Source organism: Conger conger, chromosome 9 (genome assembly GCF_963514075.1).
Source record: "Conger conger chromosome 9, fConCon1.1, whole genome shotgun sequence".
NCBI classification, from domain to species: Eukaryota; Metazoa; Chordata; class Actinopteri; order Anguilliformes; family Congridae; genus Conger; species Conger conger.
The window spans coordinates 47625511-47646016 of NC_083768.1; the positions used below are offsets into that span (position 1 = coordinate 47625511).

Below are 20506 nucleotides of genomic sequence, written 5' to 3' on the forward strand. Positions count from 1 at the left end.
TAAAGGGAGGGTGGAAAACTGGCAGTTCTTGGCCCTTGAGGACCACGAGTTACTGATTCCTGCTCTACATTCAACATGGGGGTAGAGTGGAGCCCTTTCTGGTCAAGAGCCATTTCGATCCTGTTTCAGTGCATTAGGCCCTATGAGTTGATATATTCCCTTTTTGAGTGTTTCTAATAACTGGCTGACGGCTGTGCCTGTTAGTTGAAGACAGGGGTAACAGCCAATGACTTCTCAAGGATCAAAAAATTCAAAATTCCATGTGACCTTCTCTATCAACATTGAGCCTCTCATGGAATGTGGAATTCACATTCAAAATGGCAATAGATTTGGCACTGGAACATTTGGTCATTTGACAAATTTTGATTTCAGTGAAGCAATTCCTTCCCTAAAGCACTTTCCCATTCCCCACTCGGTAAGCCTCTTACTCGCTTGTGTTTAGCCAGCTAAATGCATTGATGTTCAATGACATGAGCAAAGCAATGCGAAACACATCATCGATTGAGAGGCCAGGCCTGTAGCCTGGGCATAGTAGATTTCCTCCCTGTGCACCAAAAACCCCTTTTAGCCTGCCCTCATCTCAGAGAAAAAATACCCTTATCTCTATGCTTGCAGATGGAATATAGGAGTCATTACGCTGCCGGCTTCTTAGAAGGGGATATTTAGAGGATCCCAACAGACTGGTGTAAATGGGTCAGCCTGGCGTCCCATTTATTAATCATAAAGGCAAACGTGGCTCGCTGCATCCAGAGAAGCTCCAGATCGATATCAGTCCTCCCCCGACCCCCCCATCTGTCTCCATCTCCCCAGGTTAATAAAGATGTCCAGTCCGTATATGAACAACCTGATTATTCTTGGCGGAATGCTGTCCTACGCCTCGATCTTCCTCTTCGGCCTTGACGGGTCCTTCGTGTCAGACAAAGAGTTCGAAACCCTTTGCACTGTGAGTACCTCCGGCGTTAGCACGTTAGCATTTTTGAGACAAAAGTGAAATTGATGTGTTTGTTATGACAATGTGAATCTGGCTTCTGGTGAATTGCCATGTAGCTCTACTGTAATAGTTTGGTATACTCTGTGTTCATGCCCCCCCAATTCATAAGAACTCACATGTTGCCTGGGTTACCATCTACTGTCAATCCCTGACTTGTTTCAACTAATCAAAAGGCGTCATTCTTCTAAGCAGAACACTGTACTTTATTTAGATCAGTGTGTCATTGATTACTTGCGTGGAGTCACCTACTTTGAGATTCAAAAAGCCTCACTCGCATTACTGTCTAATGGACGTGGAGCATCTCACAAACCATAAACTATGACTGCTCCTAATTGAGGAGTATTGATTATTGAGATAAATGTTTGTCACATTAATGGATGTTTCAATAATACCTTGCATGATTTACCTAGCCGGATCCAGGCAGACTCAGCAAAGCATCTACGCATTAAATCTCAGAGACGGCTAGTCTGCTGAGATGTGTCCATGGCACCAGTAGCCATTATCAACATTGCACCAACATGAAGGAGTCTTTCTTCTAGGATATGAGCTATATGTTCTTTGGTGTTGGCGCATATCAGATTTAGTTTGCCTTCATTATATCACCATTCCCTGTGTTTAGTTATAAATTTAGGTGAATATCCTTGAAAGTGATGCTTAAAACTACATGTATATTTTACATGAATAATTGAATCTTTGGTGTTGCATGCTACATGTCAAATTTAAGTGCAGGAAAATGGCAAATCTATTCAAATCTGATCCCTGGAAACAGATTTGCGAGTTCCTATGGGCCCCTATCCATGAAAGCGCTTAGTGTACATTGACGGCATGTATCAGCCTTCAGCAAGTGGCTGAGTACATACTAGAAAAAAAGAAATAAATCATTGACTTGTGAAGGGTTGACCTCTCCATGCCCCCTGATCTCCTGGGGGCCTGACAAAAGCTTGCAGTGGCGTGTGGCGTCTTTGTAAAGCAGGCCCCGGCTTTCGCATGCAAAGCTAACGGCAAGGCCCACGTCCCACTGCCAGCAGCTATCACATCACATCGTTTCAGCTTGTGGTGTGGATGACCAATCGATAGCGCAATTGTTTTTAGGGACCATTAACAGATCGTCCATGCACGCCGATTTCAAGCGAAAGCAAAACGGATTTTGATTGTTCGGCACGTGAACCCCCCCAGCCCCCCCGCCCTCTCTCATGTCACAAAACAAATTCCAGGACGTTATTTCGTGATTATCCCAGAGCATTGTGTTCTTCCAAGGTTAATCACCAGTGTTTCTCCTTGAAGAACAAAGACGTTAAGTCCCAGTCATATTTCCCTTTATCTGCAATAGCTGGACATTCTCTTGGAAGTCAAAGGAAGCCTTTGTGCACTATAATTATCAAGTAATTTTTTAAGCTGTTTGAGCACAGTTGTCGCTGGGTTGACACCACTGTTATTTACCCTAGTCGTGGCGAGGTGGACCTGGCCCTTTGTCAAGTTTTGATAGTATTAGTATTTTTTTTAAAAATCTGTTGTATTGAAAGCAGTATTGAGGTGTAGTGGGTTTCCATCTGTACAGTTGCAGGTGAACATCCATGCTTGATGTGAAATGTGTTGTACCTGTTCCTGTATGGCACGAGAATTGCCTCATTAAAACAGCATGAGCGTGTTTTTTTGGATGAGCATGCCTGCTAAGATAACTCATCACAATGTTCTCCGTGTGAAAAACAAGACACTTAAATTTTTATTTACACTAATGGTTGCTTGATTCTACCAGGAGAAGTTTATTGAACAAGAATATGAGGCTTGCAGTTCTTTTATTCCATTAATGAATCACTGAAATGAATGTAATAACCATAACCATTCTAGTTTAAGCCAATTGTATGATTCATATCCTTGTCTCCATGGAGCACTTGTTTTTCTTTTTTTTATAATGTGTTTTGGAAGCAAAGATTTAAGTTCTTAACTTTACAAACTCATTTGCAGTACTGGTTCTCCTCATATTGAATGCAACACAAATGTTATATCAAAGCTAATGGCAAAATTACATTGCAGCTTCATTTAACTGAAGTCTAAGTTGTGTGAAAGTTTTTTTTGTGTTTTGTACATGGTAGCTTGAAATGGCTGTTGAAACTTTCTCTTCTTGTACAGGTTCGTACGTGGATTCTCATAGTCGGATACACCACTGCATTCGGCGCAATGTTTGCCAAGACGTGGAGGGTGCATGCCATTTTCAAGAATGTCAAGATGAAGAAGAAGGTAAGCGAAATGAACAGGACTCCATTTGTAATAGGTTGGCTCAGAGGCAGTTAGACTGGGACAGAATGATTGCAAGATGCTAAAATGTAATTAGTCTCAGCCCATGTGTGCCCTTTATGACAGGGTTATTAATCCTTTTGGAAAAAGCCTGTGCCTTTTGCGAAATTGCCTTGTGGCGTTCATTTGAAACTCGACGTCCACAAGATGGCCGCCCGTACGGTAGAGCAGCACAGGAGAGGGGTGTGTGAGCTAAAGCACTGGCAGGAGGGCAGCAGTTTGAGCAGCGTTTGGTGTCAGCTTCGTTCAGAGCACACAGACACAGACGCTGCACCTCCCCGACATCCCCCCATCGATCGGCACACAAAATCATTACATCCATTTATTTCACACCGTCGGTGAAACGCGCGAGGAGATGGAAGTTCCTAGAAGGACAAAGCTCGGTGTCAGAGATTTGAAATTTCACACGGGGTGATTCATGACAACAGTTTTAAGGCATACGTTTCAAGCGCTGTATGTACAATATTTTATTCATGCAGTTTGAACTATCGCTGCGCTGCCTATAGGATATTAAGTTGGACGAATTTGACAGAAAATTCGGAAGTTATCTTTTTTTCCCCACCGGACCATATGCAGATACACATTTTTAAGCTAAATTAGATGACCCCCTCTGACCTGTGTGGGAATTTTTTCATTTGTAATTGTTTTATTTGGCTGTTCACTGCTAACAGAGTGACGTGTCGTTTTGGCGCTTATGTGAAACATCTCCAGCCCTTAGAGCCTTGGGCTCCTCGCTCTGCGTATTTTTAGATATCACGCAAATTGTGTGGGATGAGGCTATAATAGGAAGTGTGGGAGTCGTCAGAGAGCGCTGCGTGTTGGTGATATCGCAGCGGGGTCGCAGACGTTTTCCCCGTGCTCCCGTCTCCGGCCTGGGACGGGCGTGTGAGGGAGCGTCAATCCACCGTCGGCTCGGCCTGTGTTCCTGACGCTGTGCAAAACACGGGATGGGTCTCTGCGTAATACCTTTTCATGAGGTTATCTAACCACCCAATCGTGTGGCAGCATTGCAATGCAGATACGGGTCAGGAGCTTCCGTTAATGTTCACGTCAACCATCAGAATGGGGAAAAAATTGACCGAGGTTTTGACCGAGGCATGATTGTTGGTGCAAGACAGACTTGTTTTAGTATTTTGGGAACTGCTAATCTCCTGGGATTTTCGCGCGCAACAGCAGAAGACAAAAAATAAGTCTAATAAATACCTAATAAAGTGCTCACTAAGTGTATTTTCTTAACCAGATTATAAAAAATGAAAATCAAACGACTAGTCTTATTCTGCAAAACTGGCCTATTATCTGTATATTTAATAGATTTTTTTTATTATTACAATTAATATAATGTTAACTTGCATAGTACAGAGCCGCACACAATGTATACTACTTCTTACGTTAAATAAATATTTATTTTATTATTCAGTACATTGCATTTAGCATTATGGCTGAAGCAATTCAATGCTAACATTATTTGTCACGGGAAGCACACTTCTGATGGTGTGGCTGTCCCCGTGTTTGTCTTTCAAGGTATTAAGTTACAATTGACTCCTTTTTTACTGAAGTGCTGCCAACCAAGTGCACACAACGGTATCCAGTTCCAATACCTAGGCCTGTGCTAGATCGCCTTGCATCTTAAATCAAAGAGCACTTCTCAAGTCCTCAAGATATTCATATGCAGATTTCCATATTATAACTGAGTGAGAGAGGTGGGTACTGCCCTTCGGTGAACCAATGAACTAACGTCTTCCGTCCGTGGGGCTCCTGCCTCCGCTGCTCTTTCACAGCTCTTGGTAAAACACGCCGTACCGTTGTGTTACTCCTGTGACAGCAGGCTGCAAATCAATGTCTGCTCGATAAAGGTTCCGCTTCGCGAAACCTGCGGCGTGCTTCTTCACTCCTTAAAGAGCGTGGCTCAGAACCGGGTAAACAGACGGCCCGTCAGTCAAGAGGCTACGCGTCGCCTGTCTGCCTGTCAGATTTAGTATGTTGCGGTTTCTTGGATTAACCGTGTGAGTCTGTAGATACATTGGTAACTCTCACACAAGCACACACACACACACACACGCACAAGGAGAGAGGGAGAACTTTGCGCCTCACAGACTCAAAAGGATTTTTACTCAGCTGTCCCCCAAAAGCAGGCTTGTCTTCACAATAGCATGTAACACCGAAGACACAAGGGATTATAGCACTGAATTAGCACAATAATTCACTGTTATTGCTGCTAGGCGTGCAAATAAAAAATGCAATTATTTAGATAAGCCGTGTATTACTGGTAGCAGCAGTTCTTTTTTACTATTTGATCATTATGTTGGAAATAATTTATAATTCAAATAAACAAGAGAGATATTTAAAGACTGTGTGTGACTTGGAAAATGGAGTGATCCCATTACAGCTAAATGTATGGGTCTGCTGAAATCTACCCGCCAATCAAATTAGTCTACTGGGTTCAATTTAATAATAAATATTCTGACTGTACATGCTATATGGGAAACACTTCATTTATAAAATGCTGTAGATAATAGTTTGCATATTGCTTTGAGTGCATCTAATTGCATATTTATCTGTCATAATGAGCATTCTTTATAATATATAGCACAAAGAATTGTCACAAAGGCGTTCTTCCCACCATTAAATATCATGTAGTATAAATTTCCCTTAAACTGCCCTTCATATTTCTGCAGGATAGGCCCTGCTGTTCCTTGTGCACTGCTCATTAATCCAGATAAGGGAGCAATGATTCACACCAGCCTTCATTGAGAAATCAGACATCACTTGTGTTTGCTTGGGCGCCCTTCATAGCACCTGGTCTCAAAGCCGCCGTGAATATAATTCCACTCTCACTCGCAGCTGAACAACACTGCCAGCGCTAGGACAATAGTCAAGGTACCAGACTCCAACCAGTTCCTGTGGTTTAAAAAACGTAATACCTAAACATTTACTTAATTGACAGTTTTTTAACATCTCAAGACTGCGGTTGCTTTCTTGGTCATTTCTGTCATCTTCTTCAGTCAAGCTAAGTCACTTTCAACCAAACTAACTGCACCGTGAAGATCCGTATGGTGCTGACTTTCATTACAACTTATAAAAATAAAATAAAAACTTTTTTATGTCACCCGATATGTGACTGGACATATTAAATTCCCACCCTAATTTGGAATATCCCAATTATTTACAACTGCAGCCATGTTCATGCGCAAACTCTGCAGGCTATAAGAGCTCACTTACAGTCGAGTGGAGTCAAAGCAGGACCTTTCATATGAGGCTTTAACATGCCTAGATAGCGAAACGGGGTCCCCTAACCATGTCATGGTATAGATTTTAACCGAGACCATGGGGCTCATCCTTGCACCACAGCATTGCCTTAACCGAATGAGCCACCCAGCAGCCAAAACATACACGATAATCACAATTATCACATTGTTTCATAGTTATAGCTATGGCCCATAAATGATGAAACAAGTCTAATTCAAAAACACTATTGCGAACAATATTTGGACACCTCTGAAAACGTTGCCCTTCCATCTCTTTGATGCTATGATGTTCTGGTCTCGGCCCGTCTCTGTTTGCGCTTTCCATCGCCTTCAAAAACAAGAGCATCAAAACCCGCCGCGTTCCACGTCAGGCCAAGCACCTCGCCCGGTAGAAGCCGCGGCTTTATACAATCTGATTTTCTAAAATAGGCTCATTCCTGTGTTGTCTGACCTTTGCTTTGATTTCCTTCTGGTCAGGTCAAATGCTATTAAAAAAAGATCAGTGGGCCTCTTCTTTCATCTGCCAAAGTTCAAAATGTGAGAAAGGGCCACGGCGAGCCTGGCCTCGGAGTCCCCGGCCCCTGGACTCATCGCCTCCCTCTCCCTTTCTTCTCTCTCCAGATTATTAAAGACCAGAAGCTGCTGATAATTGTGGGCGGCATGCTGCTGATTGATCTGTGCATCCTAATTTGCTGGCAGATTGTGGATCCCTTGAAGAGGACTGTGGAGGAGTATAGCCTGGAGGTACGGTGCTTACGTGATTTACATCGGCAAACGTTTCTGTGGCGAACCGCTGAATGTTCTGGGATCTGGTCACCTGATGTGCCAAAACGTGTGGTGTATTGTGTTACCGAACTTTAAGATGTGTATGATTTTATAATTTAGTGCTAAATTATAGCATCGCTGGCTGCATATGGCGTAATCATAAGCTGTGGTCTGGTGAGGTATAGTAACCTATGGCATTATCATAAACAGCTAGATAAAAAGACCATTTACTTGATATCCCACCATGCTCCAAGGGTGTGCAAATATGGTGTTCAAAACCATATTTCATGACTTGTATGTTCATAGAAGAACAATGTAAATGTCTTTCTATAACCAGTCAGATCATTCCCTTTAAAACTGATTACCCTTGACATCTACCCAACCGAAAAACAGAACTGGAGTGAATTTTTTTAAATAAAAATGGCATGGAGAAATTATCTTCAGTATTGAAATAATGATGATTTAAATGATGGGAGACTATGAGGCAAAACACATTTGCTTAAATGGACAGTAAATCCTTTGATATTGTATGATAAGACCTTTTGTCATGCATTTGCGCAGCAGAAAATATAGAAAATAAGTTAACAGAAAATAAAGATTGATGAGTTGTTTTCCACTTACTGCCATAATGTAATGCATATTATTAATCACTTATTCTTACTCCTGTAAGGGTTTATGTGAAGTATGTATAAATGTTTTGTTCCACTATTATATTACAACTGTCAAAGTGATCATTCAAATTCTTTTAGACTAGGGAAAACAAAGTTCCACGATGTTAGGCGAATCAGTAACCCAGACCTTACTAGCACACAGACTCCTTGGCCTTGGAGTTAACTTTTGTGTTTTGAAGAAATTTAGGTGACCTGACATTTAATTTGCTGGCTAATATTAAGATCATGTAATCTTTTTCAATTACAAAATGATTTATTTCAGAGGGATGTTGTAACAATAACTGCACTGGTATTGTATCACAGCGATACATGAGTTGGGAAGTAAATCATCCGATAAAGCTAATTCCCTTTGTTTTTGTGAAATCAAATTGTTTCACAATTAGTTTTTTCCTCTTGTTCCACACAAGAACCCTCTTGATATGTTTTGCTATACCTTCTGGTTTTTTTTTTTGGTTTTTTTCATATTCGCTATTAAGCAATCCGCTTTCTGCAGATAAGATGTTGTCACGGCTGGATTTAGCGACTTTAAATGAGTTTCGGCACTGGGCACATTGCAAACCCCTTTCAGTAGTTCAGCAGCTTAGTGCCTGCAAAAAATAGTTAAACTCTATAGTGATAGTCCATCCTATTTAGGAAAGCAGGAAGTGAAACTCTCTCCTCCAGTTGGATGGTGCCACATGCCCGACCGGAGGGGGGCTTTGGCAGGGCCATTCGGAAAGAAACACTCGAATGCTTTCTACCCACGTCGCCCAGCAGGGGGCAGTGCACGGATGTGCCAGGCCTGGGTTAAGAACAGCGTCAAAGTGTGGTAAAGATAGATCAAACGCTGCAATCTGTTTCAAGAAGCATAGAATTGAATTTTCCAATTTGAATTAATGTTAAGTACCAAACATTTATAAACAACTCGTGTACTTCCAGTGTTGCAAATTTCTGAACTGGGCTGTTTCAAACCTAGAGAAACATGCCACCTTATACTCCATTTGTTCAGCAAAAAAATTGCGAAACAGTCGAATGAAGATTATCTCTTCTGAAAATACATAATATCAATTTTGGAAAGCAACAATACAATGTTTTGAGCTAAACTCATTTTGAAAGCAGCATTCAGTTTATAATGAGGAATTAAAGCCTTTCATGTAGGTAGTGTTGAAATGGTGAGCATGTTCTAAAAAGACAGGTCTGTGGCTCTCATCCGTAATTCAGACCTCTGCGAGCGATTTCGGCACTGACTCCGGCTGACAGGCTAGTCTCAGGTAGAGATGCATGTTAACAAGCTCTGCCACCGATGTTTACACGTTCCTTCAAGCTCGCCAGCAATGCTCGGATCCTCTAATGTGCTGTGGCAGCTAGTCACCCTGCTTATAACTAGCAAGCTACAACACGCAAAGGCGGGTGCTATTTGTGCGGTTGGCAAAAGTATCTCATTAGATTGCTTTATCTGTCCAAGGTTTCTTGTTCTACACTGTTACAGCTAGGTGATTACTGAAGTGCTGTGGTTACGTTGCTTTGAGTTATTATTTTCAAATGCATCGAGGTCCTGCTAGCCAGTTTAAAACGGATAGTGACAGGAGTCATTCTCCTTCCGTATGAAGGCACACAACAACAGAATACTCCTTCGAGAACCCTGTGTGCTCCTTATGAATGGGGGACAGGTTTGTTAATGGACTCCAGGGTAAATGTGAAGGCTGAGATCCAACCATCAGCAGCACTTAGTCACTTGGGATTGAAAGTCTGTGTATCGCGTGATGACATTGTTATCGCTTCAGTTTAAGTAGTGGGGAGTTACCAAGAGAACAGAAAAGCAATGGGTTGTGCATACAAGCATTTAAACTGTCACTCTGTTGTTCTGTCAGCATCACAATACCTATGTTGTTTGCATTCTGATTGAAGTAGCACTTCACTGGCTTTACGGTACTAATAAATGTAAATATAATGCATTTTCAGGTGAAAATATATTTTCTAGTAAAATACAAGTATCAACGTTTATGTTTACAAATAGTAGCTTGTACAGAGACAATATGTTTCCAGGGGCTGTATATATGAACATATCAATTCCATAGCATTTATTCATAATTTTAAAAATAAATATCAGCTTTTATTAATGTTGGTACTTGAATGCAGCAGTTTCAGGTTGCAGGCAGTGTGTTACAGTGTGAAGCATGCTGTGAGAATTGTTTGTCAAATGTGCTACATAAATACAATTTGATTAATTTGATGCCCCATAAGAAATACATCCAACCAAAATTGAGACTAAATGTCATTTCTGAATGTAATTTGGTAATATACACACGTACAACCCCTGGAGGTTTAATATTACTGTACAAGCTGCCTTGGGGTTTCCGGAAATATATTTTCTTACTTTAGACCACATAACCCCACATACACTATATCAGCTATTATAAAGCTGTCAGAAACTTCACTAAACATCTAAAATGTCCTTCATCACACATACACACAAAAATGTTTGGGCCAAAAGTAAACGTACGCTAAAACTGAGGTAACACAACAACTTCTATACACCTTTTTTAAATTTCTTGTGTACAAGTAAATATGCAAGAAAGCATTAGCTGAAGACATTCTGATGGTTAAGTAGGTGTTTGAATTATTCCTGGTTTCATGGACATGTGGACCAATCGCATAATCTCTTAGCTAGAAGGGCAGGAGGTTTTTAACCAGCTTTGCCGTGCAATGAAATTTTAACCAGGCTCTTTTAACCTATTGAAATCTGCTCTGAACTCCAAAGGTCAATGAGACTCAGTGATAAAGGCAAATCCCTGTAGGTGGGAGGAGTCTCTGATGGTATCAAACTGCTGTTTGTGGTCTCTTGCAGCGGAAGCGGGTCAATAGTTTAAGTCTTTGATTTAAGCTGTAAGACTGTAAGGCAAGGTCCTATCAAATGCTGAAACCTATAACTTTTTTCAGCATGCTGGTTATCCCACTGCTGAGGAGAACGTGGCCATGGATGAACTGCTACAGTATAGTAATGGCTTAGCCCTGCCTTTTCTTTCATAAATGTCATCTAGTGGAATAATAGATAAGTCATTTTCATTCGTAAATCAAGTCTTTATTCCAAGCTGTGGTCATATGAAAATTTTTTTGACAGAAGTATTAATTTTCCCTTTCAAAAGTAATATCCATGTCAGGAGAATGTGGGAACCACAAAGAATATAAAAATCATGAATTTGGTCGTTTGTTAATTCATTTTACAGACTTCTTCGGTATTGTGCACATTTAATCTTTTGCGCTCTGGTAGGCTATCTCCTGTACAGCTTCAGGGCAAGTGGTAAGATGCGAAACTATAAAATGGTTGATAAACAGCCTCCGGGAGCTAAAGCTGAATCAAAAATTATCTCAGTGAGGTGAAGGTCACATCGCTTCACGTTTTCCACCTGAAAGTTTATTCGGCCTAAGTGACTCGGTACTTGGCATCTCGACCTTTGCACACCGCCACCACCATTACTCATTGGCACAGGAAAACAAACAGAGCCTGCTTAGTTCACTGCTCATAATAACGGCACACATTTACCTGTGATTGCAGGAGGACGATGCCTGCATTTAAGTAAATGGTAAATGGTAAATGGCAGGCATTTATATAGCGCCTTTATCCAAAGTCCTTGGGAGTGAGAAGGAGGCCCACTGATAAATGTGGAGTGTTTTACCCTGATGAAAAACAGCTCAAGCTAGGTTGTGAAACAGCTGGTAGCTGGTTGACCAGTTCAGACCAGCTTCCAGCTCAACATTTTTTAGTTGGTTGACCAGCTCAAACTATGTTTTGGGACAGCTGGCAGCAGCTCAGTCAAGCTGTCAGCACTAGCTGGTTGACCAGCTCATACCCAGCTACACAAGCTTTATGACCAGGTTGGCCATGCTGGTTGACCAACTCATACCCAGCTGGACCAGCTTATGACCAGCTTGACCAGCTCAATTTTCAAGCTGGCAAAGCTGGCATAACTGGATTTTACAGCACGATACACATTACAGTGCATCTATTTAATTAGAACAGAATACCACCAGTGACTCCGGGGCTGGATGTTTAAGCCAGCTTGGCTGGGACCGGGTGAGCTTGGCTGAAGGGCGTCAGGGGCTTCCAGATCAACAAGGCAGCGTTGTTCTAGATGGGAAGATATGGTTGTTGTTGCTTTCGAGGCACTGAACCTGTGATTCAACACTGCAATACCATAAACAGTGAAGTATAATAACAGATTATTTCTCTTTAAAACTGTATTTTACAAACAACACAAGCCTTGAAGTTCTAAATTATGAGCCATCAAATACAACTTAATACTTCAACTATTTCATCTTCTGAGTCCCTTCCTATCCATTATATAAAAAAGTAAGTAAAAAAAACAAGTAAGCAAGCTAGCTACAATTACTAGACAGCAAGACCCAACAGACTTCAGTCTGCAAGTTGCTGTCAATTCAATTTTTGGTGTGTGTGTGTGTAGCAGATCCTCTCCTAAGCCTTCATTGGTTATTTGTATTAATATAGCCTTGTATTTTAAAACATGCTCTCGTTTTTAATTATATATCATTGTATAAGTTAATAACGAATAACCAAAGGTGTATGAACGACCTCATAGGAACATTTATTTTTTTCTACATTTTACATTCCAAAAGAGGCAGCATAATAGTAGCCTGTATATAGTTGATGACTGCTAAAAAAAAAACTGCTAGCTTCATTTTTTTTCTTGAATTGTAAAGAATGAAACTGCAGGCTATGTTAATGTAGTCTGTGTGTTTATTAGAGATAGTGTATACTGACAGCTAAAGAGCACTAGAAGGATACACAAGGCAAACTGTTCAAAGCAAGACATTGCTGTGTCCTTCTTGCCACACCATGAACGACACAGCGTGATTAGATCAGTAGCAATCTGCAGATGGCAAGGCAAATTCATCTCAACTGAAGCTACTTATGCTATAGCACTGTTAATTAATTAATGCATCTGCTAATGTGTTGAGAAATACACTGAAACTCATAATGAACATTTCTGGTTCTTTCATTTGAAAGTGTGACTTATTTCCATTTACTGCTCATTTTTACGTTCTCTTCTGTAGTTGCATGGGATTTCCAAACTTACCAACAATAAATAGATAAATAAAATCATTGGTCCACTTTAGGAAGAAAAAATATCTTTGTTGTCTATATTTATGAATAGGGTATTCAAGTTTGGATACTGTACATCCCTTAAATATTTTCAGTTGGCCCTGCACCACAGTTAACATACGTAATTCACCAATGTAGAAAGAGTTGTTCTGGCCTTTTCTCTGCATACATATGCAGTTGACTCTTGAATCAGATTCTTTGACATAAGTCACTTGCGTACACTTGCTATGGTATCTTATTGGGGCTATGCGGAGCATGTGTATGTGCGCGCAAGCATGTGTGCTTGTGTGTATGTGCGCATCTGCGTGTGTATGTATGTGTAGGAACACTTTTTGCCAACGAAACACCAGGTCTTTTTCAACCTAGGACAGTAAAAAAAGGAGTTTATATTATTGTTAATATTGTAATACTGTTATAATACCACAAAAAAATATTGCACTGATATTATTGCACTCTTTTAGTACTATTTCCACTGCCGGGTCAGATGCTACTCAAATTTTGTTGTCGTAGCAAAATCTGGCTTGTTTTTCATCAGAGTAAAACACTCCACATGTAGCAGTGGGCCTCCTTCAGTGTGTGCAATGCCAATAAAGTTGATTCTGATTCTGAAACTTCAGAGCGACAGTCTCCTGTCGGCGCCTGTGCGCTTGCCAGCGAGTCCGAAGCCACGGGCGAGGATTGGTTCCGCCTCCGCGGGGGAATACATGTTGTTTTCCAGCACGGCGGGGGGGCTGCCGTAACGTCCGCGCGGCCGAGGGGGTGAGCCGAGGTGGGGAGCGGGCGGAGGCAGGAAAAAACAAGCCGCTTCGCAGTGGCGGACGGTCCCGGGAGACCCAGCGCAGCTGCGGCGCGCGCTCCCACAGCGCTCGTTTGGCATTCGCAGCCTGGAGAGGGCCGGGGTAACCCTCGCTGTGCTGACGCTCTCCTTACAGCAACCGCAAACAACGAGTTCTCACCTACCCGCGCACCCTCACCGTGGGGAATACAGGAGAGCTGGGCTATCAGCCTCTTCCTGTTCCTACCCCCAGTCCCTCGGCCTACTCACTGATCCACAGTCCAACCTTACTCTTTTGAAAGGTACACAAGGCTTTTCTCTGAGAGAGTAACATGAAATCTGGTCTGAGAGACCAAATGAAGAAAAAAAACAAAACTCAAGATAGGCTTTAAAGCAGCTGGTAGCTGGTTGCTCAGTTCAGACCAGCTCCAGAGCCAACTTTGCTTGACCTGCTCAAGCTATGTTTTGAAACTAGCTGGTAGCTGGTCATTTCAAGCTGGTTATAGCTGGATTTTGAACCAGGGCGTAAATGCTTAGTTGCAACACATTTACCTTCTGTGAAACGTAGACTGGTTGCGTTTCTTGACCTTTAACTGACAATGCGGTATTACTGAAGGTCAGGATGCAAAAAAGGCCCAAAATGGCAGATTTTTAATGCTATGCGGTGATTGCGTGCAATGGGGTCTACTTGTGTGAACTGAATTTCTGTATTTCTACTAATCGGATATCAAGTTTATCTAGTGATCGGATATATATATATTTTTTGGAGGACCTAATGCTGGGGAACTGGAATATTGTGTAAAATGGCATTTCCCTTGCTATGTGGATAATAAAGGAGTTGAAGGTGTTATAAAAACACTGTGAAAGTATCAAAACGCAGTCGGCAAATAAATCCACACAATCTGTATGATGTATGAAATGTGCATTTTAATGAGCCATTTGGAATTCCTTGAAGTTATGACATCACAACAATATGCTTGTTTTAGCACAGGCCACCTTGTAGCCGGAGCATCCTAGCTCTTGGCACAGATGTCCAGTTCGTTGGAGCTAGCCAATCAGAACAGAGGTTTGTTGATATCAATGAGCCTTAAAGACACAGCCAATAGAACAGCCTGTTCTTGTTAAAGATCATGAGAGGCCCTGGAGAATGGACATGTAAAACCGAATAGAGATTGTTTAGTTTTTTAACTTTAAACCACACAGATGCCTTCTTATGGATATGACAAGCTAAAATAAAACACTGGAAAATACGCAATATAGGACCTTTAAAGTCTAAAACCCACTCCATCTATGGTGGGACACATCCAACTGTGTTCCACTGCTGCAGACTTCTAGTCATGGTTACGGTTATTATTTGTATTTCCCTTAGTACAGATACAAACCATTACAATAATGTTACTGTCGTGCGCAGACCAGAGATAAACTTGTCACACTACAAGGTGTTGTGGGAAATTTCAGCTGGTTGCATTGTACAGTGTGGTAACAGTTGATGTATTTGAACTGCTCAGCCAATAAGGGATCACGGGCAGGTCAGCTGGGATTAGTGGAGTTGATCCAGTGGATATGTGTGACCGGTGATCTAAATTCAGCATGCAACCCACAGAGAGCTTAAAAAAACCGCTCTCTAGTGCACAGTCAAATAAAATTAGCAAAGAGGAGAGTGGGAACGAGTGGGAATAGTTTTCACAATGCGTAACGCTTCATAGAACAGATTGATGAATATCATTGTCTGTAAAAGCACAGGTTTGGGGGTTTAATAGCTAGTCTCTAGCTCTTTGAGTGTAAAATGATTTTAACAGGGAAAACGTGAGAAATCTATCACGGCTCAAAGAGGAGCGCTTGATTCGTTTGATTTCAGCCGCAAGGCAATTGACCGAACGGGCGTGGGGTGCCGGTGAAACGGGTGCATGTGGCACCATTACCAGAACCAATCCCGGCAAAGCTCGCCCGAAAGAGCCAGTGGCCAAACCTTCGAGCGGGCGGACGTGTTGTAAACGCGAGGTCGTGATTGCGTCCGATATATTAAGCCCTGTAGCAGCACACGAGTGAAAATTCTGATTGATTCACGCAACACGGCTGACCTCTATTGTAGACAGCAGTCAGAGGTCACCGGGGGGTCACGCACTGCTGGAATCGATCAATCAGAGCTATCTGTCATCACGGCAGGGCAGGAAGGCCGCGTAAGATGGATACCGTCTCCCGTTTTCTCTTTTTTTTCCCGTGTCAAAGACTGCACGCCCCCATAAGGCTCCCTGTGACGCGTTGGCGAGCCGGCCCCGAAGCGGCTCTGGAAAATTCTGCATTGGAAGAGAGCAATTAAACGCGGCTATTTAGCGGCGCTGAATAATTCAGCGTTCCGTAATGGTGGCGTCGGGCCGGCTGGAGGCCCGGAGCCAGGCAGGAAGTTGCGTCTGCGTCACGGGCCGCGGAGGCACGACTGCGTGACCTGGCTGGGAAGCGATCTCCCCGGGTAAATCGACGGCCTTCTGCTTTCTTTCGCCCCCTGTAATGAAACGCAAACCGTCAGGAGCCTGATTAGCATTCCGCTGGGTTGCCTGATTTCTAACCCCCGCCCCCCGCCCCTATCCGTCGGCTTCCTCCCAGCCGCGGCAAATGGAAGCTACGGGGAATATTGCGGTATGTCGTTGCCTTGGCAACGGGCAGGATTCCGACACCGAGCGGCGCGGCGCAGCGGTCGGCGTCAGGGAGCCGGAGCGGAGGAGCGGTGGGGGCAGAGGCCTCCTCGCTCTCTCGGGCCCCGGGCCCCGGGTTCTCGGCCCCTCTCCCGGTTCTCGCGGTCCCCCTCGTTCGCGGCTCCGCGCGGGCCCCTTCCGTCACGCTTCCTCCACAGAGCTGCCGTTGGGCCCGCCGCAGCCACGCGGCCCAGTGACTCAGTGTCTGCTTTTGATGTGCTAATGCTCTGCTAGGAGGACAGGGAACGTTTCCAGCAACGGGCCCCGACATGAAAGATCTCATTAAGAGCCGCTGGAGGCTGGGGATAAGGGCCAAGCGCTGCCGCATACGTGGCCCTGTTTACGTACACGTGGTAGAGAAAAAGGGTCCTGGCCACGCCGATTCCCCCAGTCTTAAAACTATGTTTTAAGTGAAATGTTTGCATTTGCTGAAAACCTCAAAGACAGGAAATGAAATTGACCAAACCTAATGCTAACACCAGCCTACTTGCCATGCTCACAGTAATAAATAATGTGAAAATCAGACACTCTGGTCTGGTAACGCTATGCCCAACGTCGTCTGTGACTGAAAGATGGGAGTGGATCCCCCTCTCTGTTAATCAGCTATTAAATCTTCAAAAGCTCCAAATGAGTGTAGAAAAAATAATTTGGTTTCAGTGACCTCATTACGTCCCAGTGACTTCATTCGGTCACAATGACCTCATTACGTCCCAATGACCTCACTAGTTCCCTAATGAGGTCCATTCGGTCCAGGTGACTTCACTAGACGACCTACAGGCGTGGTTTGCGTTCTTGTTCCCGGGCTGAGGTGCGGTGTGGCCCTCAGTGAGAGCTTGCGGGCTTTCGGTTGCGTGTCGTGAACGCGTGACCCTCGTTTTTGCTGATTATAAACTCATCAGCCGCTCTTTCTCTCCGGGCAGCTGCGGTGCTGATCGCTGGTGCTCAGGGAGATGGAAACGCACAGCTGGCACGGCATTAAGAAGCGCTTTCCTTGCATCTTGCCGTCGTAATCTATGTCCACTTCTCTGGTTTCAAAACTTTTTTACCCTTGGCATTGTCCTTAAAATTCAAACGAGTTCTGTGTGTATTATTGGGCTGATATACACCGGACCTTCAGTACATGTTGTGTCAGTGTGTCCTGGGGCCTACTTTCCAAAGCAGGATCACTGAGTTATCTGGATAACTGCACTGAGAGCCCTCATAAAACTAGAACACGGACTCCAGCAAAAAGTGCTGGGCTTTACTGAGTGAGGTTATCCAGCTAACTGGAGTTGAAACGTGGCCAATGAGGACAGAGACGGGGCGTGGGCGCTTATTTATAGAGTGCAGTTAGCAGTCTCGTGTGAGAATGGCATTTCAAGGGCGTTCTCACATTGACACAGAGGTGCAAAGTGCCCTTCACACGTACAGTCAAAGGTTGTGTTCGTATCTGTTTTAGACTCCACGCTGAGAACTCAGGGTTTTCCATGGGGACCGCAAAGACTGCATTATCAATCAGAGTTCACTTAGGTGACATAACAGGACAGAAAGGCACTTTTCAAAGGACGTAACTAATTTTACTTACCTATCTGTCCGTGTGCAGCAAGCCTGAATGTCAAATGATGTTCACTGTTTAAATGTAAAGCAGGGGAACCCTATGATGGTTCTGAAGAGCCTGTGTATTCTGCTTTTCCTTCCAAACTTAACTACAGTTCTGACTTCTATAGAGCTGTCCATTTTTATTAGACTTTAGTAGTCAATTATTACCATGTAATAAGCTAAAATAAAATGTAAGATAAAATAAGAAAGCAGCAAGATATTGTAGTCTGTTGGGTTAAATTACATATACGCCAGAAATCAAATGGAAGTAGTAATAATACATTAACATTCCGTTTAGTTCAACTTTTTAATACAATTGGATGCAACGTAGGTCTAACAATGCCAGCTAGCTGATCGGTTGCTTACCAACAATTTATTTTTAAAGGTAAGAACAAATATTATATTGATTGAAGTGTAAGTAGCCACTCTTGTTCACCGCGCACTACCTTTTCAAACTGTCGGGTAACAATAGCTTGTGGTGAACAGAAAAAAGTTTGAATATGTTGACATACATTAGCTAATGTTAGCTAATGTTTACCGTCTTGAACGCGCATGTGATCAGTTGTGTTCCACTGCTGCAGACTCAAGGTCAAAGTTTGGTGATGTCACAACCGAGGCACAAACATGTGACCGTGAGGTCACAGCCTGTACTTATGGGTGCCTTCACCAACTGAGCCACTTAGAAACCAAACCCATGAAACGCACCCTACAGCGTTCAACGGCATAGCAACGGTCCGATCCAAGTCTGGCTATTTTCAGTCTCAGTGCCTCTGCTGACATAACCAGGCCCGCGTGAGAATCAAACTCATTTAAATTGGGACAGCGTGAACCGGGAGTTATCTTTACCCAGCATCCTCACCGTGACCCTCCCTGCAGACCAGACGCACGCAGGGCTAATCTGGGAGGTGCTCTCGTCCCCCAGGCACCGCACGGGAACACCAGGCTCCTCCCGCAAGAATCTGTCCATCTGCGTCAAAGGCTGGTGGCTGCTAGGCACTCGCCAAGGGGTAACCTGGCACGGTTTGAGCATGCCCAGAGGAGACTGCTGTCAAGTATTCAAAGGTGCCGGTTGTATGCGCTCAGAGATTGCGATCGAGCGTGAGAGATCGAGTGCACCGGAGTTAGCTCACCCGCGCGGTCATCCCAGATTCGGTCCGGATTTCTCCACCTTCCCGACCGGCCCTTCTCCCGATCTCTCCGGCTGAATCCTGCCTCAGCTCCGACGCGAGGCCGGCTGTTGCCCGGGCTATGGTTGCCAGGCAACAGCCAACCGAGCACGAGGGAGACGCAATTTACCAATTAGAACGGGTCCGAGTGAAACGCCTTGTCAAGAATTCCCGCCGTTGCCAAACGAGGAGCCTAGTTAGAGCGGGGCTGTGACGGAGAGCCTGGGAACGTGCATCTGGGAATCTTTTCCTTCACCGTTCACACACAGAGCTGACTAAGGAACAGCAGTGCAGCAGAGACGCCTGCTTCTGTGCTGCATTATAGACATTTCAGACATTTAAACACGAGGAAGACTCCTCTGTTCCTCTCTGTGCCACAGCCTGCGGTCAATACCATTTCAGTTTGCTGACATTTGAAAATCATGTATTGATATATTGTAAATCATTATAATGAACCAAAATCAAACATTTTATTTTCCTGTTTAGATCCAAATAATAATATTGTAGGTGTCTATAAATCGTAAATATTACCTTATTCTTTTTTATACATAAATCTGTTATTTCTTCCGCTGTTCTTAAGTGATATAGACTTTATTAATAGAGCCAGACCACATTGAAGTGATCAACAGTAATTATAAAACATCCAGAGTAACGCATGTCATTCAATGCCCTCCAGCTGGACACTTGGTAATACCCAAGGAAATAAACCACCTTCACTTACTAATGAAACAGATCCTGAACAGGAAGGCATGTCACCTTATTGTCTTTACATTGTTATTTATCTGAAGTGACTTGCATGTTATGCTAATTAGGGGCAAATCTCACCTGGAGCAATGTGGGGTCAAGGGCCTTGCTCTAGGGCCACCACTATACCATTGGGCCGCTCAATGCTTCAATACTACGAGGCTGGTTTACAGCACCCCCAAACCTTAGCATTGTGTGTACCTTTTTCTGTACATTTAGCCAGGATGCTAACAGACCCCCTGATGATGCTTAAATGATTCATGATCCTACTTCCACAAACTGGCAGAGGAAGGCCGGTGCTCTGGGGACGTTCTTTTCCCACCACACAGAGCCTGGTCAACAGCTCCGACCGTCGCATGTGTCCGTTTGCGTGGAATCTTTATCCAGACACCATATTGCCTGTTACTGTCAGGGTATTGTTGAGACGCCATGAATCAGACCATTATTTTTTGCAGGCAGTTGGCAGTTCTGGCAGGTCTGGA

The 20506-nt window shown here is 43.5% G+C and overlaps 1 protein-coding gene across 1 annotated transcript in view; it reads left to right on the forward strand.

Annotated features, from left to right (window-relative positions):
- The window catches only part of gabbr2 (gamma-aminobutyric acid (GABA) B receptor, 2), a 234188-nt gene that overhangs the window by 171829 nt on the left and 41853 nt on the right, over nucleotides 1-20506 (forward strand). Inside the window, exons 11-13 of the mRNA XM_061253572.1 lie at nucleotides 811-943; nucleotides 3122-3229; nucleotides 7153-7275. Of these exons, the coding sequence (XP_061109556.1) occupies nucleotides 811-943; nucleotides 3122-3229; nucleotides 7153-7275 (364 nt within the window). The remainder of the gene's footprint in view (nucleotides 1-810; nucleotides 944-3121; nucleotides 3230-7152; nucleotides 7276-20506) is intronic.